This window comes from Pecten maximus, chromosome 16, assembly GCF_902652985.1.
Source record: "Pecten maximus chromosome 16, xPecMax1.1, whole genome shotgun sequence".
NCBI classification, from domain to species: domain Eukaryota; kingdom Metazoa; phylum Mollusca; class Bivalvia; order Pectinida; family Pectinidae; genus Pecten; species Pecten maximus.
In genome coordinates, this window is record NC_047030.1 from 16,200,328 (window position 1) to 16,226,341 (window position 26,014).

At 40.8% G+C, this 26,014-nt stretch overlaps 1 protein-coding gene across 1 annotated transcript; it reads left to right on the forward strand.

Annotated features, from left to right (window-relative positions):
• The first annotated feature begins 7,273 nt into the window (after positions 1-7,273).
• LOC117344670 (nucleoporin GLE1-like) lies at positions 7,274-10,487 on the forward strand. Its single transcript, XM_033907498.1, has 6 exons — positions 7,274-7,549; positions 8,267-8,305; positions 8,476-8,769; positions 8,935-8,997; positions 9,188-9,253; positions 10,392-10,487. The coding sequence occupies exons 1-6, from the start codon at positions 7,274-7,276 to the stop codon at positions 10,485-10,487; spliced, it is 834 nt and encodes a 277-aa protein (XP_033763389.1).
• The last annotated feature ends 15,527 nt before the right edge of the window (positions 10,488-26,014 follow it).

Here is a 26,014-nt window from a genome sequence, read left to right on the forward strand (position 1 = left end):
CTTCAGTACTTTTTCAGAAATAGCGATAACAAACTTCAATTGTCAAAATCCAAGATGGCTGCCTGTCGGCCATGTTGTTTTCAGATTGGTCTCAAAACGCAATATGCATAACAAGGCACCAAGGGAAATCTACATATGAAATTTCAGAAAGATCCATTCAGTTCTTTCTCAGAAATAGCGATAACTTCAATTGTCAAAATCCAAGATGGCTGCCTGTCGGCCATGTTGTTTTCAGATTGGTCTCAAAACGCAATATGCATAACTAGGCACCAAGGGGAACCTGCATATGAAATTTGAGAAAGATCCCTTCAGTACTTTCTCAGAAATAGCGATAACAAACTTCAATTGTCAAAATCCAAGATGGCTGCCTGTCGGCCATGTTGATTTCCAATTGGTCTCAAATCGCAATATGCATAACTAGGCACCAAGGGGAACTTGCATATGAAATTTGAGAAAGATCCCTTCAGTACTTTCTGAGAAATAGCGATAACAAGAATTGTTTACGGACGGACGGACGGACGGACGGACGGAGGGACGGACGGACGGACGGACGGACGGACGGACCACGGACCACGGACGCAGGGCAATTTGAACAGCCCACCATCATCACATGGTGGGCTAAAAAAGGTTTAAACATTTAAACATGTTTGGCTGCTGTGACCTTGAATGTACATCACTGTTGCTCGTTTTTAAACAAATTTTGTATCACTTCACCAGCATAGTACAGGCCCAATACCAAGTATCTTGGCCTCAAGGTTATTCAGTTGAAGTTTTTCAAGGTTTTTGCACGTCTAGCTCCAGTGGTCTTTAATGAAGGTAAAGGTCATTTATCAAAACAAACCTTGTAGCATTCAAGATTTGGGACCATCACTACAGAATGCAAGACCAAGTTTAAAAAGATCATCAAGCTAGCTATACAGAAGAAAAACAATTGAACAGGGATGTTATTTTGGACTACTGTGCTGAATATGTGCTGATCTGACAGATCCATCATTTTAAAATGCCCAACAACATTATAGGAGTTTTAACCAAACCAAAGATTCTATTAAAATTATTGTTAAAAAGGAAGAAGCAGAGCATTTCTATATATATGTTATAGAGACATGAAAATATTGATGTACATCTATTGCCAAACAAAAAGCAAATTTTGCAAATCAACCAATTCTCAAAATCCACTAAATATGACAATTTGTTAACCAAAAGGATACTAGTACTGGAAAAAAATGAGAAGAAACTTTTGAAGATATTTAATAGAAGGAAATGTAAAGACTCATGTGAGAGACTATAACAACAGAGATATTATCAATAAAAAGAAATTATTTTTAAGTATACAAATAACCAAGTGTAATCTTTGTTATATAGGAGTTATATATCTGATTTATATGAATATGTCCTCTGCCCCAAACAATGGAAAGTAAAAAACCATAACAATAAAATGTTGAAATCTTACCTACATAAAAACTAAAATGGATTTGTAAAGTTTCTTTCACCTCTTTTGTAACTTCCAGATTTCTTGTGACTCAATAAAATAACATATTCCATTTTTCGCCCACTTTCAAATATCATCAGATGTATATAATGATGTGTAGAACAATTGGAAACAAATATCAGAATGGCAATCTGCTAGAATAAGATTTACATGTATATGAAAGAAAACAAAGGGACACAACTCTTCAAGTTAGTGAAAATCCAACCCTTAATTTAGCATTATGATCATATGTCATTAGAGAATGTGTTCCTCAACCAAAGTCAACAACTGTATGAGAGCTTGTCAGTGTCTAACTTCCGGTGGTAGGGCAAGAGGAAACTCTGAATACTCATCAATTAGTCTCACCAAAGGTCTTTGAACTGTTAGAAGGTGAGGTTGCCAGATCTATTGATTAATAAAATCTGACATTCTGTGTATTGAAATCAGAACAAAAGTAATGCAGTATATGTCAACAAGTATTTTTTGATTGATACAGCAAAGATGTTAATATGAATGTTTAAAAAAATGATTTTCTTATTACTGCAAACACATACATGTATATTATACAATTATTTCAATTACAGATTTGGGAAATGAAAGAAATATTTCTATGTTCGAGTGGATTCAAGAAATATATAACACAGTAGTATTCTAATGAAGAAATTAATTAATTGTGAAAATGTCACAGAAACATGTCAACAAACAATATGGTGTGGAGCACAATGTATTTTGAAAGCTAAATTCTCACTGTAGTCAAGTTGTCAAGATGAAGAATCATATTCTTTTATATATTTACAGGACTTAAAATGTTGTTGCAAAGATTTATCAAACAAAAACAAAACAAATCCCCACAAAAAAAACCCCCAAAAAAAAAACTTTACACAGATGAACTTAATTTAGACAATCAAAGCTGGTAATTGTGTAAAATGAACTTAATTTTACATCTTCATACCGTGCTTACACAGGCCATCATTCAGAACTGACTGAAAAAAAACCATGCTATTCTTTTTAAATTTGTTGTTGACATTTCTCTGATCTTCAATAACCAAAGTTTTGTTTTTTAATTTCACATTTTCATGACTTAGACTAATAGGCCAAATACAGTAAAAACTTTGTCTCTACTAACCCGACTGACCCTTAAAAAAATCTTGAATGCTTTTTTTCCAAAAAAATTCAGTGTTTTTATTGTTATGCAAATACTTGATAAGAATGTGTAGTCCATTCCTGTTTAAACATCCGGGTCAGTAATACAAGGTACATATACATAATATTTGGGGAAATATTCTCTGTTATGATCAAATGAAAGATAATTGATAACTAACTTCTTAACCTAAAGGGAAAGACATACTTAGGTTGTCAGTGCTGGAACAATTTTTAAAAAAATTAAGTTTTTCACATTAATACCACATGGATATGAGACAAACACGAACATACCGCAGACTCCTGAAACATGTATTAATGCACACATTCATCACACACATGTATGTCACTATCGGGGAAGGCCGTCCATAATTATAAAGGACACCAGCTGTTGAAAGGTGTGGGGGGGTTAAACAATACATAACCAAACATTTATTTTGATATTGAGTATATGTGTGTTGGTTGAGCAGAAGAGTAGTTATCCAGAGTTTGCATGTTCGATCCGTATGTGGAGGCATTGATGGAAATAAATTTTATCATCCTCTCAGCCAATTTTGGATTATTTCATGAAAATGAATAAATCATCGATCAATGACCAGGTACATAGTTCAGTGGTCGGGTGTAGTACTGTACGTCTAGAGTTTGCAGGGTCTCGAGTTTGAACCCTGGTCTGGCTACTATCTTTCTCCTGTTACATATTTTGCGAGCCTGCAAATCCTTGTTTAAAGCATTGGGAGGATGCTAAAGCAACAGGATATCCGAACCTGTTGTCTTTGGGGGTGAAGATTTGATAAAAGGAGGGAGGAATGTTGCGGAACTGGACTGGGTTGATCATCGGCGACCAGATAGCTCAGTGGTAGAGTGTTCATCTAGAATTTTTGAGGGTCCTGGGTTCGAACCCCGGTCTCACTACTACATTTTCTCTTTCTCCTGTTACATGTCTGTTTACCTATGACTTATTTAAATCTGTGACACATTTGATACATGCACATATATGTCCGTTTTTGTTGTTTGCATAAACAGTATGATTAATATCCAAAATAAACCTATAAATATTCTTTCCCACTTTCAAAATTAGTTTATTGCTTAATTTGCTTTAAAATTGAGTAAAAATGTCCCTAATTTTAGATAAAACCCCCTTAAAATAATCATCAATCTTTGATATTGGTCTCCTGAAAGTATGGCATGTATGCCGTTTACTCTGTAACCCATGACCAGTAAACCTGTGACAGGTTGTGAGTCATAGAGAAGAAAGACAGGTTATGAGCTCGAGTCATATGGTAAACATAAGTATGAAGTCAATACAGGGGGTTGAGACACAACGTCCCAGAAGCAGAGATATGTATATCATATGCACGTCTCTGCCAGAAGGTAGAAAATTGTAGTCATCCAGACGAATCTGCCGTGGATACAGACATTTAAATTATTATGCAGTGTTTACAAAAGGATACGATAGTACATGTAACGTGGCCCTGTGTCAGGGTCAGCTGAGGGTAGTCAGATCAGACCTGCAGACTAGACGAATTTAAACAAAGATGCACTGTACATGAGAAGTACAAATATTCTTGATAGACCAATCCCGCGGATAAGTAACTAGATCGACTATGGTTCATATATCTGAAAACTGTTAAAACGAAAGTAGGTCTAGCCCAACTACGTGAAGCAAATACTATTTTCGCAATAAACGTTCGTTTTACTTGATACGATAGCTATGAACAAAATCAGTGTTACCTTCCTTTGTATTTTAGCATATTGGTGTCTCAAAAAATGCGAGAATAATCAGGCATTGTTCAATGATCTTCTGTTTTATTATCGTCATGTTTTCCGGGTCACGTTCTAATAGCATGTGGGCTTCCGGTTACGTCATCAAATTCATTTCCCGCGCATTTATTGGGAAATCTAAATCGCCACTTAAAATGAAATGAAGCGAAAGAAATAAAAAATGTCTATATAAAAACATTGTGATCAGTATTGAGTGCAACATCGAAGTTTCATCGTAATTAAATGCTATGATTCGCTAACCTAAAGCATAAGAATTTGAAATCAAATTATTTTCAAACTCATATTTCGTTTCTATTACAATCTTAAAATTTGCATCACAAGATCGTTTAGAAGCTTTGCAATACTGACTCTTTCAAACGCACAGATGCTTTGATCTGAACAAAGATGGCGACCTGAAGCTGTGTGGCGGTTTGGATTAGAATTAAATTGCGTATATTTCGGCAAGTAAACATCGTATAATGTTCCCGTGTGGTCAGATCATCTAGTTTTTTCAATACGTTTTCAGAACAGTTGTTGTTTAGTCCCTACGGTGATTAACATAAAAATTCGGATTATTATATAAATACTTATTTAACAAGCTTACCGGTTATAAGTATTTATATATTAAAGTATTTAAAATGCTGAAGTATCCATCCACGTAAATATGGTATATCATATACACGTCTCTTCCAGAAGGTAGAAAGTTGTAGTAATTCAAACGAATCAGTGGTGGATACATTTATTATGAAGTGTTTACAAAGGGATACGATAGTAACGTGACCCTGGGGTCAGGGTCTGCTGAGAGTAGCCAGATCACACCTGCAGACCAGTCAATTTTAAACAAAGATGCACCCTGTACATGAGAAGTACAAATATACTTGTTAGAACTATTCCGTGAAGTAATTCGACTATGGTTGAGAAGATGACTTATTTATATGACCATATCCGTAAACTGTAAAACGAAAGTAGGTCTTGCCCAACTACATATAATGATAGATTACGATACGATAGCTATGAATTAAAACAGTGTTACTTTCCATTGTAATTTAGCACAATGGTGTCTCAAAATTGCGAAAATAATCCGGTTATGTTCAATGGTCTTCTGTTTTTATTATCGTCGTGTTTTCTGGGTCACGTTCTAATAACCGTCGCCACGAAATGTCATACAGCTAATGGACCGAAGTGTTATCCACTCCAAACCTCAACTTATCGACTATAGATGCCTGATTCTATAGCATGTGGGCTTCCTACGTCATCAAATTCATTTCCCGCGAAATTACTGGGAAATCTAAAACAATTCTTTAAATGAAATGAAGCGAAACAAATAGAAAACGTCTAAATAAAAGCATCGTGATCAGTATTGAGTACAACGTTAAAGTTCATTGTAAACAATTGCTACTATTTGCTAACCTAAAGCATAAGTAATTTAAATCAAATTATTTTAAAATCCATACTTCGTTTCTATTATAATCTTAAAATTTGTATCACAAGATCATTTAGAAGCTTTGCAGTACTGACTCTTCCAAACGCACAGATGTTTTGATTTTAGCAAAGATGGCGACCCGAAGCTGTGAGGCGGTTTGGATTGGAATTAAAATGCGTATATTTCGGCAAGTAAACATCGTACAATGTCCCAGTGTGGTCTGATCATCTAATTTTGTCATTATGTATTCAGAACAGTTGTGGTTTAGTTGCTACGGTCATTAACATAAAAATTCGGATTATTATATAAACACTTATTTAATTATTATTGGTATTATGACATTCCAACCATTTTGGGCACGTAATGCTTTGATTTGAATATTCGAATCCAATTTTATGGACCACACCTGGGAAACAGTTTTGATTTGAGGGAGGTCGGGAATTCCTTTTTTATGGATCAAACACTGCCAGTAAATGAAGGTTGTATATATGGGAACACTAGGGTTTACAAGGCCAGATACATACAGAAGTGATTGATGACGTTTATACATATGAGCTGGAACATGACGATTGGTCAGTAGACGATGATAGTGCTTTACTAGATACTACCCGGACATTGTTATCTGATTGATGAATAGTGTGTGTACACACACTAGCTAAGCTGAAGTCTCTGGGGGTCTATAACTATTTTGTATGCGATAGGGTCCAAGACATTCGAAAGTCATCAAAAGTGCGTGTTTATCACACGAGTTCGTCATCCACAGACTGTCAGAGGTCAAATGATCATTGCTTCACCCATGGGTTTTCTCAAAGAAAGGCGGAATCATTACATTGCACTTGTATACCAGGCCGAGTGAAATTTGTTCCCATGTAGCAGCAATATTTTTGTTGTTGAAGTCACTTTATAGATACGATAATGCAAGGTAGATTTTCAAGAGTACTTACTTCCTTCTACTGTCCGGAAAGTTAAATATACAACTTTTCCAGATATCAACTTTACCTCTGCAAAGACAATGAAGAAAAAAATTGACAAGGCGACACTCCATCTCCCCTGAAATGAGGATATAGGCGACTAAATTTGGGATATCATCTTTTCTTTTTGAATAACTCGTGACAATGCCTCACTTTTGGCATATAGTTGAGCGTTTGCCTCTACAAGGAAGGCTTTGATTTTGCCCTCTGACCGAGAAATACTAAAGTCTATAACATGAGGCAAAGAGGGTTTGTATTGATCATCTGGTTGATTTGACCAAACGTTCAATTTGTTGATATATTGTACCTGCTGCCCCATTGCATGATCGTAAGAGGTGACTAAATTTGGGATATGATGATTTTAACGTTCTTCCTATGTTGACGCTGCCTTACATTTGACCGTCAGTTGAGTTAACGCCCCTCAACATCCATAACTGAAAATGATTATGTAGAAAGAAACGTAAGTGTCTGTCCCATATAAAGACACGATGCAACTTGGTGTCCCATATAATGGCACAGTGCACATGTCTGTCCCACAAAGGCACGGTGCACCTTGGTGTCCCATATAATGGCATGGTGCACATGTCTGTCCCACATAAAGGCACGGTGCCCCTGTGTGTCCCACATAAAGGCACGGTGCACCTGTCTGTCCCATATAAAGGCACGGTGCCCCTGTGTGTCCCATATAAAGACACGGTGCCCCTGTGTGTCCCATCTAAAGGCACGGTGCACCTGTCTGCCCCATATAAAGACACGGTGCCCCTGTCTGTCCCATATCAAGGCAAGGTGCACCGGTCTGTCCCATATAAAGGCACGGTGCACCGGTCTGTCCATATAATGGCACGGTGCACCTGTGTGTCCCACATAAAGGCACGGTGCACCTGTCTGTCCCACATAAAGGCACGGTGCCCCTGTCTGCCCCATATAAAGGCACGGTGCACTTGTCTGTCCCATATAAAGACACGGTGCCCCTGTGTGTCCCATCTAAAGGCACGGTGCACCTGTCTGCCCCATATAAAGACACGGTTCCCCTGTCTGTCCCATATAAAGGCACGGTGCACCGGTCTGTCCCATATAAAGGCACGGTGCACCGGTCTGTCCATATAATGGCACGGTGCACCTGTGTGTCCCATATAAAGGCACGGTGCAACGGTCTGTCCCTTATAAAAGCACGGTGCCCCTGTGTGTCCCATATAAAGGCACGGTGCACCTGTCTGTCCCATATAAAGGCACGGTGCACCGGTCTGTCCCATATAAAGGCACGGTGCACCGGTCTGTCCCATATAAAGGCACGGTGCACCGGTCTGTCCCATATAATGGCACGGTGCCCCTGTGTGTCGCATATAAAGGCACGGTGCACTGGTCTGTCCCATATAAAGGCACGGTGCACCGTTCTGTCCCATATAATGGCACAGTGCCCGTGTGTCCCATATAAAGGATAAAGTTTAACTAAATTAAATCACTGTAGAATGTCAACTCATTTCTTTTTCAATTGATTTGCAGGAAGGACATTACATAATAGTGGAGAGGAGGAGGAGGGAGGTAAGTTCCTCTAGGAATCAGATCCAATTTATTTTCTAATAGTTCCCTAAAATTTCGGTTATCGTAACTTTATTGCCTGTAAGTGGTCAAATTCAGCTTGTCACAATTCAGTAGTTTTCATGGAATAGCAATAAACATATGTAGGTTTATCAAATATTTACCTATTGCAGAAAGCGGAAAGAGAGATGAGAGAACTGGAGGGACGGAAGAAGAGGAAGGAGGAGGTGGAGCTGAGGAGGAAAAAGGAGGAAACCGAAAGAGTGATAGCACAAAATAAAAGGAAAGCTGAACAGAGAAGGCGTAGAGATGAAAAGAGGGAAGCAGAATACGAAAGGCAAACGCAGGAAGTAATCAGGAAGGACAAGATTAGAGAGGAACAGGAAAAGAAACAAAAGGAGAGACGTGTAGCAAAACAGGAGAGGAAAAAGGAAGAGAGAATGAGAAGAAAAGATATTTTTAAAGATGTAAGCACTTTTTACCAAATTTCATGCTTAAAGTAATTGTGCTATTTTTTGGAAAATGATATAGCACCATTCAGCCCTTTCCTTTTAGGACTTGTCAGTGATGCTAAGAACAAAGGAACAATGGAAATCGAAGACCCATATGTATTCGTTTTCTTATAATTTCAGTTGTTGAATGACATGCTGAAAGAGATAGCGGAGGAAGAGGAGGAGGAAAATAGGAGAAGAAAGGTAAGTAGTGAAATAGACGATATTTGAAAGGAAAGCAGGAAAGAATTCCATGTCATTAACAAGTGATGAAAATTAAAATATACTGTGGTTTTTATGAATCGGATATATATTTAATTTGCATAGTTTTATCTGCATGGCTTAAGCATCCTGCGGTTAGTCATGATCAATATATATGTGCGTTTGTATATAGGTCGATAAAGAGGAGGAGAAACTTAAGAAGGCGAAAGAGGAGGAGGAAAAGGAGAGGAAGAGAAAGGTAAGTGGTGAAATAGACGATGGTTGAAAGGAGAGCAGGAACGAATTCCATATTGAAAAAAAGTGATCAAAAATAAAAAAAATACTGTGGTCTTAATGAATATATTGGATATATATTTTCGACCTGAGACATATAAAGGCACGTTCATTGAGCCCAGTGTTTCACCAAGCTTGCACTTAATTAGACGAGTTATAAGACGCCTTAGCATATCAAGCTCTAACGACGGTGAATTTGAATAGTTTTATTGATATGCCTTAAGCATATAAGCACATATGCATTTGTATATATATAGGCAGAAGAGAAGAAGTAGAGGAAAGCTGAAGGAAAAGGAGAGCGGGAGAGAAAAAGGAAGCCGAGAAGAAAAACTGAGGAATTTGGTTTGGTTTGGTTTATTTTGTTTAACGTCCTATTAACAGCTAAGGTCATGCGTGTAGCAAGTGCGTATGTGTGTTTTGGGAGACTGCGGTATGTTCGTGTTAAGTCTCCTTGTGATAGGCCGGATCTTTTGGCGATTTAGAGTGCTACCTCACTGAAGCATACTGCCGAAGACACCCAGCAGCACACCCCACCCGGTCACATTATACTGACAACGGGCGAACCAGTCGTCCCACTCCTTATTTGCTGAGCGCTAAGCAGAAGCAGCAACTAACATTTTTAAAGACTCTGGTATGTCACGGCCAGGGGGACAGAACCCAAAGCCTTCCTCACAGGGGCGAACGCTCAACTAAAGGCCAAAAGTGAGGCATTGTCAAGGGAGACATTAGGAAGAAGAAAGTTGTTTAGAAAGAAGAGAAAAGATAAGATCCCAAGTTTAGTCGCCTCTTACGATCATGCAATGGGGGCAGCAGGTACAATTCTTACGCCCTACCTGCAGGGCAGTGGGGAAACCGCCATCAGCAGAGAGTGTTGGCCAAGCACATGGCGCACAATCCGGGGACTGCAGACCGCTATTATGACAAGTCGTCGCAGTAGGAGGAGCGTATGGGCGTCTTCAAGCGCAACAACGAGGCCTACAAGGTAAGTGATAAAACATGTAACAAAATATGGACACTATACCCTGGCAAATGACAAGTTACCTTATCCAATTATTTTCATGTAATGAATTTTTATTATTATGAATTATTTTTCAACGTTGCAGAAATCTTCCAATGAGTTTGAAGACGCTCAGGCCTCCTCCTTCCTGCAGTCCCTGGAGCCAACACTCTCTGGTGACAGCGACAGCGCCGATTACTGAGTAAGTAGATTAAAAACTTCTTTTTCTCGTAATTTTCGTAATTTCAGATTTACGTAATCTGATCATGCTTTTTATTGAGGTCCATAAACAGTAACCAAACATTTGTCTTTCGTTTGAAATTGACAAGATAGTAAAAAAAATTATTGAGCTTTGTTTGTCTTTCCAGATGCTGTCGCTGTCACGATTCGACTGCTTCCCGGATTTATGTATTTTTGTAAAATAGCTTTCATCAATAATATCAATAATTTTTATCTTCATGAATTTTGTTTAGTAAATTTATTTTTCTTTAATAACAGAATAGGATACTTTTGCTTGGTAAATATTTTTTTATTATTATTATTATTATTTGAATGAAATGCTTGTTGATTTTGTAAATATTCATATGCAAATTTGTTTATATTTTGTAAACTGATTTTTCATTTTGATGTATATATTAATTTTATTTTTGATAAACGTAAATTTTGATCAGATATGGATATTTTGAATTTTGATATTTTGATATTTGATATGACTTAAGAAAAGGATTTTGAAATATTATTGTTAGCTCACCTGCCCGAAGGGCAAGTGAGCTTATGCCGTGGCGCGGCGTCCGTCGTCCGTCCGTCGTCCGTCCGGCCGTCCGGCGTCAACTTTCCATTCAAGCAACTTCTTCTCAATAACCAAAAGGCCTAGAGACCTAATATTGGGCCTGTAGCATGCTGGGGTGAAGGGCTACCAAGTTTGTTCAAATGAATAACGTTGACCTTCATTCAAGGTCACAGGGGTCAAAAAGGCTAAAATCTTTAAACAACTTCTTCTCAATAACCAAGAGTCTCAGGGAGTTGATATTGGGTCTGTAGCATGCTGGGGTAAAGGGCTACCAAGTTTGTTCAAATGAATGACCTTGACTTTCATTCAAGGTCACAGGAGTCAAATATGCTAAAAAAAATTTAGACGACTTCTTCTAAATAGCCAAAAGACCCAGGGACTTGATATTGGGTCTGTAGCATGCTGGGGTGAAGGGCTACCAAGTTTGTTCAAATGAATGACCTTGACTTTCATTCAAGGTCACAGGAGTCAAAAAGGCTAAAATCTTTAAACGACTTCTTCTCAATAACCAAGAGTCCCAGGGACTTGATATTGGGTCTGTAGCATGCTGGGGTGAAGGGCTACCAAGTTTGTTTAAATGAATGACCTTGACCTTCATTCAAGGTCACAGGAGTCAAAAAGGCTAAAATCTTTAAACGACTTCTTCTCAATAACCAAGAGTCCCAGGGACTTGATATTGGGTCTGTAGCATGCTGGGGTGAAGGGCTACCAAGTTTGTTCAAATGAATGACCTTGACCTTCATTCAAGGTCACAGGAGTCAAAAAGGCTAAAATCTTTAAACGACTTCTTCTCAATAACCAAGAGTCCCAGGGAGTTGGTATTGGGTCTGTAGCATGCTCGGGTGAAGGGCTACCAAGTTTGTTCAAATGAATGACCTTGACTTTCATTCAAGGTCACAGGGATCAAAAAGGCTAAAATCTTTAAACGACTTCTTCTCGATAACCAACAGTCCCAGAGACCTAATATTTGGCCTGTAGCATGCTGGGGTAAAGGGCTACCAAGTTTGTTCAAATGAATGACCTTGACTTTCATTCAAGGTCACAGGAGTCAAAAAGGCTAAAATCTTTAAACGACTTCTTCTCAATAACCAAGAGTCCCAGGGAGTTGATATTGGGACTGTAGCATGCTGCGGTAAAGGGCTACAAAGTTTGTTCAAATGAATGACCTTGACTCACATTCAAGGTCACGTCGATCAAGTATGCTTAAATCTTTAAATGACTTTTAGTGAAAAGCCAAAGTGCAGAGAGACATTATATTGGTCCTGTAGCATGCTTTCAAATAACTGCAGGATCCATATATGAAAAGATCACTGCATTACAGGTGAGCGATTTGGGCCCATTGGGCCCTTGTTTTGTATATATTGTATATAGAATAAATTGTAAACTAAACACAATTCTTGGTGGTTTTTCAAAGTAGTCGGAATATTGTGATCGAAATTTAAGCAGACCAAATGAATAACTTTTTCATTTAATAAGAAAGTCTGAATGCTTAAAAAATATGGTCCATAAATTTCGATCACAATTTTCCGACCTGAACTTCCATGTAATGGGACATCCCTACTACTGCAAAAAAAAAACACACACAAACACAAACAGGTTCACGTCAATATGGTGACTTACTATGAATGCGTTGATATCGTATCGGATATCACTACGCATTGGGTACCATTAAACATCTCTGATCCGAGGTCGGGAATTTGTGATTGAAATTTGTGGACCGAAATTGGAATAATCTTTTCGATGCGATTGCCGTGATATCCCTTGCGATGTATTGTTGCGTTGGTCGCTTTAACGCTGGCTTCATCTTCATGATATAACGTTTGTTGAGGCTACTGGCAATATTTTTGCAGAAAAATGACGATATCTGAAAGTCCAAAAATGGTCCATAAATTTCGATCACAATTTTCCGACCTGAACTTTGATATGTGTCTTATGCATCTTTTATTCCGCTGCAGAAACATAAGATGTCTCTGGTCGAGTCCAGGAACGAAATCAGTCTCCGCCGGGCAAGAGTGGCCAGCAACAGAGAAGTGTGTCACTGCCCGGTTGGAGACTGCATGGCCTCGACCACGAGGATGGACCTCCACCTCACCAGGCAACACCGACTTCGACGAGGGACAGACGCCTTCGACCAGGCGATGCGGGCGTCCCTGGTCGAAGGACAGAAGGCCTCTGCCGGAGCCAGCAGCAACCTGGACCTGGCCCTGCGGGAGTACTTGTAAGTGTTCCAATGTTATGTGGATTTAATTGTTTCATTTCAGCGGATTATCGGCAGTTATCGAACAACAGTCATATACATACCGATGCGAGACCAGTTGAACAATGTAGATATGTTCATTATTGCATTACTCATATCTTTACAGGAATACAGGAAAAGACAGAGCGTCCGGACGCAAGCAGTCCGCAACCACTGCTGCCTGCCATGAGACTGCCATCCGGACGCTCCTCCCGCAGGGCATGGAGAGGAACACCCTGCTGGCTCTGGCCGACGCCGGGAAGGAGGCTGGCCTGATCGACCAGCTCCTGGAGAAGTAAGTTGACACACATATCTTAGATGAAACCCTTTGCTTCCGATACAATCAAAAAGCCTGTGCTTTTTCCTCGGTATGGTTGATTTGAAAAAATAATCAATGGAAATCTTATTTATACATAGATTTCCTGACTGACACGAATATACTTAGCACAAAGATTGTTTATATCTAAGATAATATTTAAATGCTTTCTGAAACATGATCTTGTTCATTTAAACAGGCTCAAACCGGAGACGGTTAAGATATATATAGCTTCCTTAGGGAGTTTCCTAGAGTTCCTGTCTGGATCTTTCCTATGGCAGAGGAAGCTGAAGGTCCAGAGGCAGGAGATCTCCAGACGCTGAGGAACTCCCTAAGGAACATGGGCAGGTCCCTCATACAAGACATCCACAGTGAAGCAGTCGAACGGTAAGAAATGCAGCCAAGTTTTTGCCTATACCATTAACTTCATTAAGTAACATTGAAAAGCGGACATACAAGTAACAGTGTTTTCGGCACTGAAATGAAATAAGGCATTATATGAACTATTTTAGACATCACGAATTAGAAAAAAAATGTTAATCTCCAAACTTCAGTGAAAATGAAGTTGCTAATGCATTGCATGAGTTCATTGCAGAGGTTACTGTCAGATAAGTCCACGTCCCGCGTTTGTTTATTCACGTCGGACAATTAATCATTTCATAAGCTAACCCGTAACAATTTGCTTTCCAGGGGGCGTGATGATGGAGCTGGTCTCAAACTCACGCCCCAGATGTTCGGAGCCTACCTCACAGGTGACCGGCCGAGGAGAGTTTCAGCTTTACTCCGCTGGTCGGAGAAACTCTCCGGAGCTCTTGCCTGTGAGGTGAGGGGCGGGCTGCTGGTACAGCTGTTCATCAGCAATGGGAAGCGGGCCGGTGACCTGGCACACCTAGAGACACAAGAAGTCTTGAAGGCCCGGCCCGCAGGTGACTCCCTGATCGAGCTGAAGGTAAGCATATCGGTAACATTTCATAAGCTCTCATGTCTAAAAGTAAATATAGTGGTAGCCAGTTTTATGTCTATGTTTCACCATTTTTTATTTGGAAATTATAACACTGTAATAATTCATTGGTTTTCTTTTCATCAGATATACGACCACAAAGAAGCTCGGTCAGGGAAGGAATGCCCATTGCTGGTCAGCCCGTCCCTCCTGGAGGACCTCCGAACATTCGTCGCGAAGGAGAGCTCCGGCCAACCACCGAAGAAGCTGGTCTTCACCACGCGGCAGGGGAAGGAGCTCTCCTCAGCGGTAAGAATTTTTCGATCTCTACTTCTTCATATCTGCTTATAATTCACGTGCATAATATAAATCCTGTCTGAAATTACCACAACTACCTTGTAAAAATTAAAAGTGCGAGGTCGGAAAGGGACCAAAATTTGACATAGATGATATCAGTAGTGGGGAAATTATCTTTGCGATTGTTTATATTGACTTTGGTCTCATCAAAAACACAATGCCAAATGAATGCTGAGAAAAGGTCCATGATTTATCGACCTGATCGTTGATGCAATGAGATGACCCAAAATGGACAGTGAAGCAATATATATATATGTGTGTGTGTGTGTGTGTGTGTGTGTGTGTGTTGTATTCTGATATTCTCCTTTTGTCTACAGACGATGGCCAAGGCCGTGAAGAGGGAGTGGGAGCTCCATGGCAGAAATATCGGGGAGGAGCTCCCACCCCTAACTGCCACCTTGTGCCGGAAGATGGCGGTGGTTTGGTTTGGTTTGGTTTAATTTGTTTAACGTCCTATTAACAGCTAAGGTCATTTAAGGACGGCCTCCCGTGCGTGCGACATGCATGCGTGTGTTCAGTGCGTATGTGTGTTTTGGGAGGCTGCGGAATGTTCGTGTTAAGTCTCCTTGTGATAGGCCGGAACTTTTGCCGATTTATAGTGCTACCTCACTGAAGCATACTGCCGAAGACACCCAGCAGCACACCCCACCCGGTCACATTATACTGACAACGGGCGAACCAGTCGTCCCACTCCTTATTTGCTGAGCGCTAAGCAGAAGCAGCAACTAACATTTTTAAAGACTCTGGTATGTCACGGCCAGGGGGACAGAACCCAAAGCCTTCCTCACAGGGGCGAACGCTCAACTAAAGGCCAAAAGTGAGGCATTGTCAAGGGAGACATTAGGAAGAAGAAAGTTGTTTAGAAAGAAGAGAAAAGATAAGATCCCAAGTTTAGTCGCCTCTTACGATCATGCAATGGGGGCAGCAGGTACAATTCTTACGCCCTACCTGCAGGGCAGTGGGGAAACCGCCATCAGCAGAGAGTGTTGGCCAAGCACATGGCGCACAATCCGGGGACTGCAGACCGCTATTATGACAAGTCGTCGCAGTAGGAGGAGCGTATGGGCGTCTTCAAGCGCAACAACGAGGCCTACAAGGTAAGTGATAAAACATGTAACAAAATATGGACACTATACCCTGGCAAATGACAAGTTACCTTATCCAATTATTTTCATGTAATGAATTTTTATTATTATGAATTATTTTTCAACGTTGCAGAAATCTTCCAATGAGTTTGAAGACGCTCAGGCCTCCTCCTTCCTGCAGTCCCTGGAGCCAACACTCTCTGGTGACAGCGACAGCGCCGATTACTGAGTAAGTAGATTAAAAACTTCTTTTTCTCGTAATTTTCGTAATTTCAGATTTACGTAATCTGATCATGCTTTTTATTGAGGTCCATAAACAGTAACCAAACATTTGTCTTTCGTTTGAAATTGACAAGATAGTAAAAAAAATTATTGAGCTTTGTTTGTCTTTCCAGATGCTGTCGCTGTCACGATTCGACTGCTTCCCGGATTTATGTATTTTTGTAAAATAGCTTTCATCAATAATATCAATAATTTTTATCTTCATGAATTTTGTTTAGTAAATTTATTTTTCTTTAATAACAGAATAGGATACTTTTGCTTGGTAAATATTTTTTTATTATTATTATTATTATTTGAATGAAATGCTTGTTGATTTTGTAAATATTCATATGCAAATTTGTTTATATTTTGTAAACTGATTTTTCATTTTGATGTATATATTAATTTTATTTTTGATAAACGTAAATTTTGATCAGATATGGATATTTTGAATTTTGATATTTTGATATTTGATATGACTTAAGAAAAGGATTTTGAAATATTATTGTTAGCTCACCTGCCCGAAGGGCAAGTGAGCTTATGCCGTGGCGCGGCGTCCGTCGTCCGTCCGTCGTCCGTCCGGCCGTCCGGCGTCAACTTTCCATTCAAGCAACTTCTTCTCAATAACCAAAAGGCCTAGAGACCTAATATTGGGCCTGTAGCATGCTGGGGTGAAGGGCTACCAAGTTTGTTCAAATGAATAACGTTGACCTTCATTCAAGGTCACAGGGGTCAAAAAGGCTAAAATCTTTAAACAACTTCTTCTCAATAACCAAGAGTCTCAGGGAGTTGATATTGGGTCTGTAGCATGCTGGGGTAAAGGGCTACCAAGTTTGTTCAAATGAATGACCTTGACTTTCATTCAAGGTCACAGGAGTCAAATATGCTAAAAAAAATTTAGACGACTTCTTCTAAATAGCCAAAAGACCCAGGGACTTGATATTGGGTCTGTAGCATGCTGGGGTGAAGGGCTACCAAGTTTGTTCAAATGAATGACCTTGACTTTCATTCAAGGTCACAGGAGTCAAAAAGGCTAAAATCTTTAAACGACTTCTTCTCAATAACCAAGAGTCCCAGGGACTTGATATTGGGTCTGTAGCATGCTGGGGTGAAGGGCTACCAAGTTTGTTTAAATGAATGACCTTGACCTTCATTCAAGGTCACAGGAGTCAAAAAGGCTAAAATCTTTAAACGACTTCTTCTCAATAACCAAGAGTCCCAGGGACTTGATATTGGGTCTGTAGCATGCTGGGGTGAAGGGCTACCAAGTTTGTTCAAATGAATGACCTTGACCTTCATTCAAGGTCACAGGAGTCAAAAAGGCTAAAATCTTTAAACGACTTCTTCTCAATAACCAAGAGTCCCAGGGAGTTGGTATTGGGTCTGTAGCATGCTCGGGTGAAGGGCTACCAAGTTTGTTCAAATGAATGACCTTGACTTTCATTCAAGGTCACAGGGATCAAAAAGGCTAAAATCTTTAAACGACTTCTTCTCGATAACCAACAGTCCCAGAGACCTAATATTTGGCCTGTAGCATGCTGGGGTAAAGGGCTACCAAGTTTGTTCAAATGAATGACCTTGACTTTCATTCAAGGTCACAGGAGTCAAAAAGGCTAAAATCTTTAAACGACTTCTTCTCAATAACCAAGAGTCCCAGGGAGTTGATATTGGGACTGTAGCATGCTGCGGTAAAGGGCTACAAAGTTTGTTCAAATGAATGACCTTGACTCACATTCAAGGTCACGTCGATCAAGTATGCTTAAATCTTTAAATGACTTTTAGTGAAAAGCCAAAGTGCAGAGAGACATTATATTGGTCCTGTAGCATGCTTTCAAATAACTGCAGGATCCATATATGAAAAGATCACTGCATTACAGGTGAGCGATTTGGGCCCATTGGGCCCTTGTTTTGTATATATTGTATATAGAATAAATTGTAAACTAAACACAATTCTTGGTGGTTTTTCAAAGTAGTCGGAATATTGTGATCGAAATTTAAGCAGACCAAATGAATAACTTTTTCATTTAATAAGAAAGTCTGAATGCTTAAAAAATATGGTCCATAAATTTCGATCACAATTTTCCGACCTGAACTTCCATGTAATGGGACATCCCTACTACTGCAAAAAAAAAACACACACAAACACAAACAGGTTCACGTCAATATGGTGACTTACTATGAATGCGTTGATATCGTATCGGATATCACTACGCATTGGGTACCATTAAACATCTCTGATCCGAGGTCGGGAATTTGTGATTGAAATTTGTGGACCGAAATTGGAATAATCTTTTCGATGCGATTGCCGTGATATCCCTTGCGATGTATTGTTGCGTTGGTCGCTTTAACGCTGGCTTCATCTTCATGATATAACGTTTGTTGAGGCTACTGGCAATATTTTTGCAGAAAAATGACGATATCTGAAAGTCCAAAAATGGTCCATAAATTTCGATCACAATTTTCCGACCTGAACTTTGATATGTGTCTTATGCATCTTTTATTCCGCTGCAGAAACATAAGATGTCTCTGGTCGAGTCCAGGAACGAAATCAGTCTCCGCCGGGCAAGAGTGGCCAGCAACAGAGAAGTGTGTCACTGCCCGGTTGGAGACTGCATGGCCTCGACCACGAGGATGGACCTCCACCTCACCAGGCAACACCGACTTCGACGAGGGACAGACGCCTTCGACCAGGCGATGCGGGCGTCCCTGGTCGAAGGACAGAAGGCCTCTGCCGGAGCCAGCAGCAACCTGGACCTGGCCCTGCGGGAGTACTTGTAAGTGTTCCAATGTTATGTGGATTTAATTGTTTCATTTCAGCGGATTATCGGCAGTTATCGAACAACAGTCATATACATACCGATGCGAGACCAGTTGAACAATGTAGATATGTTCATTATTGCATTACTCATATCTTTACAGGAATACAGGAAAAGACAGAGCGTCCGGACGCAAGCAGTCCGCAACCACTGCTGCCTGCCATGAGACTGCCATCCGGACGCTCCTCCCGCAGGGCATGGAGAGGAACACCCTGCTGGCTCTGGCCGACGCCGGGAAGGAGGCTGGCCTGATCGACCAGCTCCTGGAGAAGTAAGTTGACACACATATCTTAGATGAAACCCTTTGCTTCCGATACAATCAAAAAGCCTGTGCTTTTTCCTCGGTATGGTTGATTTGAAAAAATAATCAATGGAAATCTTATTTATACATAGATTTCCTGACTGACACGAATATACTTAGCACAAAGATTGTTTATATCTAAGATAATATTTAAATGCTTTCTGAAACATGATCTTGTTCATTTAAACAGGCTCAAACCGGAGACGGTTAAGATATATATAGCTTCCTTAGGGAGTTTCCTAGAGTTCCTGTCTGGATCTTTCCTATGGCAGAGGAAGCTGAAGGTCCAGAGGCAGGAGATCTCCAGACGCTGAGGAACTCCCTAAGGAACATGGGCAGGTCCCTCATACAAGACATCCACAGTGAAGCAGTCGAACGGTAAGAAATGCAGCCAAGTTTTTGCCTATACCATTAACTTCATTAAGTAACATTGAAAAGCGGACATACAAGTAACAGTGTTTTCGGCACTGAAATGAAATAAGGCATTATATGAACTATTTTAGACATCACGAATTAGAAAAAAAATGTTAATCTCCAAACTTCAGTGAAAATGAAGTTGCTAATGCATTGCATGAGTTCATTGCAGAGGTTACTGTCAGATAAGTCCACGTCCCGCGTTTGTTTATTCACGTCGGACAATTAATCATTTCATAAGCTAACCCGTAACAATTTGCTTTCCAGGGGGCGTGATGATGGAGCTGGTCTCAAACTCACGCCCCAGATGTTCGGAGCCTACCTCACAGGTGACCGGCCGAGGAGAGTTTCAGCTTTACTCCGCTGGTCGGAGAAACTCTCCGGAGCTCTTGCCTGTGAGGTGAGGGGCGGGCTGCTGGTACAGCTGTTCATCAGCAATGGGAAGCGGGCCGGTGACCTGGCACACCTAGAGACACAAGAAGTCTTGAAGGCCCGGCCCGCAGGTGACTCCCTGATCGAGCTGAAGGTAAGCATATCGGTAACATTTCATAAGCTCTCATGTCTAAAAGTAAATATAGTGGTAGCCAGTTTTATGTCTATGTTTCACCATTTTTTATTTGGAAATTATAACACTGTAATAATTCATTGGTTTTCTTTTCATCAGATATACGACCACAAAGAAGCTCGGTCAGGGAAGGAATGCCCATTGCTGGTCAGCCCGTCCCTCCTGGAGGACCTCCGAACATTCGTCGCGAAGGAGAGCTCCGGCCAACCACCGAAGAAGCTGGTCTTCACCACGCGGCAGGGGAAGGAGCTCTCCTCAGCGGTAAGAATTTTTCGATCTCTACTTCTTCATATCTGCTTATAATTCACGTGCATAATATAAATCCTGTCTGAAATTACCACAACTACCTTGTAAAAATTAAAAGTGCGAGGTCGGAAAGGGACCAAAATTTGACATAGATGATATCAGTAGTGGGGAAATTATCTTTGCGATTGTTTATATTGACTTTGGTCTCATCAAAAACACAATGCCAAATGAATGCTGAGAAAAGGTCCATGATTTATCGACCTGATCGTTGATGCAATGAGATGACCCAAAATGGACAGTGAAGCAATATATATATATGTGTGTGTGTGTGTGTGTGTGTGTGTGTGTGTTGTATTCTGATATTCTCCTTTTGTCTACAGACGATGGCCAAGGCCGTGAAGAGGGAGTGGGAGCTCCATGGCAGAAATATCGGGGAGGAGCTCCCACCCCTAACTGCCACCTTGTGCCGGAAGATGGCGGTGGTTTGGTTTGGTTTGGTTTAATTTGTTTAACGTCCTATTAACAGCTAAGGTCATTTAAGGACGGCCTCCCGTGCGTGCGACATGCATGCGTGTGTTCAGTGCGTATGTGTGTTTTGGGAGGCTGCGGAATGTTCGTGTTAAGTCTCCTTGTGATAGGCCGGAACTTTTGCCGATTTATAGTGCTACCTCACTGAAGCATACTGCCGAAGACACCCAGCAGCACACCCCACCCGGTCACATTATACTGACAACGGGCGAACCAGTCGTCCCACTCCGTGTATACTGAGCGCTAAGCAGGAGCAGCAACTACCATTTTTAAAGACTCTGGTATGTCTCGGCCAGGGGACAGAACCCAAAGCCTTCCTCACAGGGGCGAACGCTCAACTAAAGGCCAAAAGTGAGGCAGTGTCAAGGGAGACATTAGGAAGAAGAAAGTTGTTAAGAAAGAAGAGAAAAGATAAGATCCCAAGTTTAGTCGCCTCTTACGATCATGCAATGGGGGCAGCAGGTACAATTCTTACGCCCTACCTGCAGGGCAGTGGGGAAACCGCCATCAGCAGAGAGTGTTGGCCAAGCACATGGCGCACAATCCGGGGACTGCAGACCGCTATTATGACAAGTCGTCGCAGTAGGAGGAGCGTATGGGCGTCTTCAAGCGCATCAACGAGGCCTACAAGGTAAGTGATAAAACATGTAACAAAATATGGACACTATACCCTGGCAAATGACAAGTTACCTTATCCAATTATTTTCATGTAATGAATTTGTATTATTATGAATTATTTTTCAACGTTGCAGAAATCTTCAAATGAGTTTGAAGACGCTCAGGCCTCCTCCTTCCTGCAGTCCCTGGAGCCAACACTCTCTGGTGACAGCGACAGCGCCGATTACTGAGTAAGTAGATTAAAAACTTCTTTTTCTCGTAATTTTCGTAATTTCAGATTTACGTAATCTGATCATGCTTTTTATTGAGGTCCATAAACAGTAACCAAACATTTGTCTTTCGTTTGAAATTGACAAGATAGTAAAAAAAATTATTGAGCTTTGTTTGTCTTTCCAGATGCTGTCGCTGTCACGATTCGACTGCTTCCCGGATTAATGTATTTTTGTAAAATAGCTTTCATAAATAATATCAATAATTTTTATCTTCATGAATTTTGTTTAGTAAATTTATTTTTCTTTAATAACAGAATAGGATACTTTTGCTTGGTAAATATTTTTATTATTATTATTATTATTATTTGAATGAAATGCTTGTTGATTTTGTAAATATTCATATGCAAATTTGTTTATATTTTGTAAACTGATTTTTCATTTGATGTATATATTAATTTTATTTTTGATAAACGTAAATTTTGATCAGATATGGATATTTTGAATTTTGATATTTTGATATTTGATATGACTTAAGAAAAGGATTTTGAAATATTATTGTTTTGTATATATTGTATATAGAATAAATTGTAAACTAAACACAATTCTTGGTGGTTTTTCAAAGTAGTCGGAATATTGTGATCGAAATTTAAGCAGACCAAATGAATAACTTTTTCATTTAATAAGAAAGTCTGAATGCTTAAAAAATATGGTCCATAAATTTCGATCACAATTTTCCGACCTGAACTTCCATGTAATGGGACATCCCCACTACTGCAAAAAAAAACACACACAAACACAAACAGGTTCACGTCAATATGGTGACTTACTATGAATGCGTTGATATCGTATCGGATATCACTACGCATTGGGTACCATTAAACATCTCTGGTCCGAGGTCGGGAATTTGTGATTGAAATTTGTGGACCGAAATTGGAATAATCTTTTCGATGCGATTGCCGTGATATCCCTTGCGATGTATTGTTGCGTTGGTCGTTTTAACGCTGGCTTCATCTTCATGATATAACGTTTGTTGAGGCTACTGGCAATATTTTTGCAGAAAAATGACGATATCTGAAAGTCCAAAAATGGTCCATCAATTTCGATCACAATTTTCCGACCTGAACTTTGATATATGTCTTATGCATCTTTTATTCCGCTGCAGAAACATAAGATGTCTCTGGTCGAGTCCAGGAACGAAATCAGTCTCCGCCGGGCAACAGTGGCCAGCAACAGAGAAGTGTGTCACTGCCCGGTTGGAGACTGCATGGCCTCGACCACGAGGATGGACCTCCACCTCACCAGGCAACACCGACTTCGACAAGGGACAGACGCCTTCGACCAGGCGATGCGGGCGTCCCTGGTCGAAGGACAGAAGGCCTCTGCCGGAGCCAGCAGCAACCTGGACCTGGCCCTGCGGGAGTACTTGTAAGTGTTCCAATGTTATGTGGATTTAATTGTTTCATTTCAGCGGATTATCGGCAGTTATCGAACAACAGTCATATACATACCGATGCGAGACCAGTTGAACAATGTAGATATGTTCATTATTGCATTACTCATATCTTTACAGGAATACAGGAAAAGACAGAGCGTCCGGACGCAAGCAGTCCGCAACCACTGCTGCCTGCCATGAGACTGCCATCCGGACGCTCCTCCCGCAGGGCATGGAGAGGAACACCCTGCTGGCTCTGGCCGACGCCGGGAAGGAGGCTGGCCTGATCGACCAGCTCCTGGAGAAGTAAGTTGACACACATATCTTAGATGAAACCCTTTGCTTCCGATACAATCAAAAAGCCTGTGCTTTTTCCTCGGTATGGTTGATTTGAAAAAATAATCAATGGAAATCTTATTTATACATAGATTTCCTGACTGACACGAATATATTTAGCACAAAGATTGTTTATATCTAAGATAATATTTAAATGCTTTCTGAAACATGATCTTGTTCATTTAAACAGGCTCAAACCGGAGACGGTTAAGATATATATAGCTTCCTTAGGGATTTTCCTAGAGTTCCTGTCTGGATCTTTCCTATGGCAGAGGAAGCTGAAGGTCCAGAGGCAGGAGATCTCCAGACGCTGAGGAACTCCCTAAGGAACATGGGCAGGTCCCTAATACAGGATATACATATAGAAGCAGTCGAACGGTAAGAAATGCAGCCAAGTTTTTGCCTATACCATTAACTTCATTAAGTAACATTGAAAAGCGGACATACAAGTAACAGTGTTTTCGGCACTGAAATGAAATAAGGCATTATATGAACTATTTTAGACATCATGAATTAGAAAAAAAATGTTAATCTCCAAACTTCAGTGAAAATGAAGTTGCTAATGCATTGCATGAGTTCATTGCAGAGGTTACTGTCAGATAAGTCCACGTCCCGCGTTTGTTTATTCACGTCAGACAATTAATCATTTCATAAGCTAACCCGTAACAATTTGCTTTCCAGGGGGCGTGATGATAGAGCTGGTCTCAAACTCACGCCCCAGATGTTCGGAGCCTACCTCACAGGTGACCGGCCGAGGAGAGTTTCAGCTTTACTCCGCTGGTCGGAGAAACTCTCCGGAGCTCTTGCCTGTGAGGTGAGGGGCGGGCTGCTGGTACAGCTGTTCATCAGCAATGGGAAGCGGGCCGGTGACCTGGCACACCTAGAGACACAAGAAGTCTTGAAGGCCCGGCCCGCAAGTGACTCCCTGATCGAGCTGAAGGTAAGCATATCGGTAACATTTCATAAGCTCTCATGTCTAAAGGTAAATATAGTGGTAGCCAGTTTTATGTCTATGTTTCACCATTTTTTATTTGGAAATTATAACACTGTAATAATTCATTGGTTTTCTTTTCATCAGATATACGACCACAAAGAAGCTCGGTCAGGGAAAGAATGCCCATTGCTGGTCAGCCCGTCCCTCCTGGAGGACCTCCGAACATTCGTCGCGAAGGAGAGCTCCGGCCAACCACCGAAGAAGCTGGTCTTCACCACGCGGCAGGGGAAGGAGCTCTCCTCAGCGGTAAGAATTTTTCGATCTCTACTTCTTCATATCTGCTTATAATTCACGTGCATAATATAAATCCTGTCTGAAATTACCACAACTACCTTGTAAAAATTAAAAGTGCGAGGTCGGAAAGGGACCAAAATTTGACATAGAGGCTATCAGTAGTGGGGAAATTATCTTTGCGATTGTTTATATTGACTTTGGCCTCATCAAAAACACAATGCCAAATGAATGCTGAGAAAAGGTCCATGATTTATCGACCTGATCGTTGATGCAATGAGATGACCCAAAATGGACAGCGAAGCAATATATATATATGTGTGTGTGTGTTGTATTCTGATATTCTCATTTTGTCTACAGACGATGGCCAAGGCCGTGAAGAGGGAGTGGGAGCTCCATGGCAGAAATATCGGGGAGGAGCTCCCACCCCTAACCGCCACCTTGTGCCGGAAGATGGCGGTGGTTTGGTTTGGTTTGGTTTAATTTGTTTAACGTCCTATTAACAGCTAAGGTCATTTAAGGACGGCCTCCCGTGCGTGCGACATGCATGCGTGTGTTCAGTGCGTATGTGTGTTTTGGGAGGCTGCGGTATGTTCGTGTTAAGTCTCCTTGTGATAGGCCGGAACTTTTGCCGATTTATAGTGCTACCTCACTGAAGCATACTGCCGAAGACACCCAGCAGCACACCCCACCCGGTCACATTATACTGACAACGGGCGAACCAGTCGTCCCACTCCGTGTATACTGAGCGCTAAGCAGGAGCAGCAACTACCATTTTTAAAGACTCTGGTATGTCTCGGCCAGGGGACAGAACCCAAAGCCTTCCTCACAGGGGCGAACGCTCAACTAAAGGCCAAAAGTGAGGCAGTGTCAAGGGAGACATTAGGAAGAAGAAAGTTGTTAAGAAAGAAGAGAAAAGATAAGATCCCAAGTTTAGTCGCCTCTTACGATCATGCAATGGGGGCAGCAGGTACAATTCTTACGCCCTACCTGCAGGGCAGTGGGGAAACCGCCATCAGCAGAGAGTGTTGGCCAAGCACATGGCGCACAA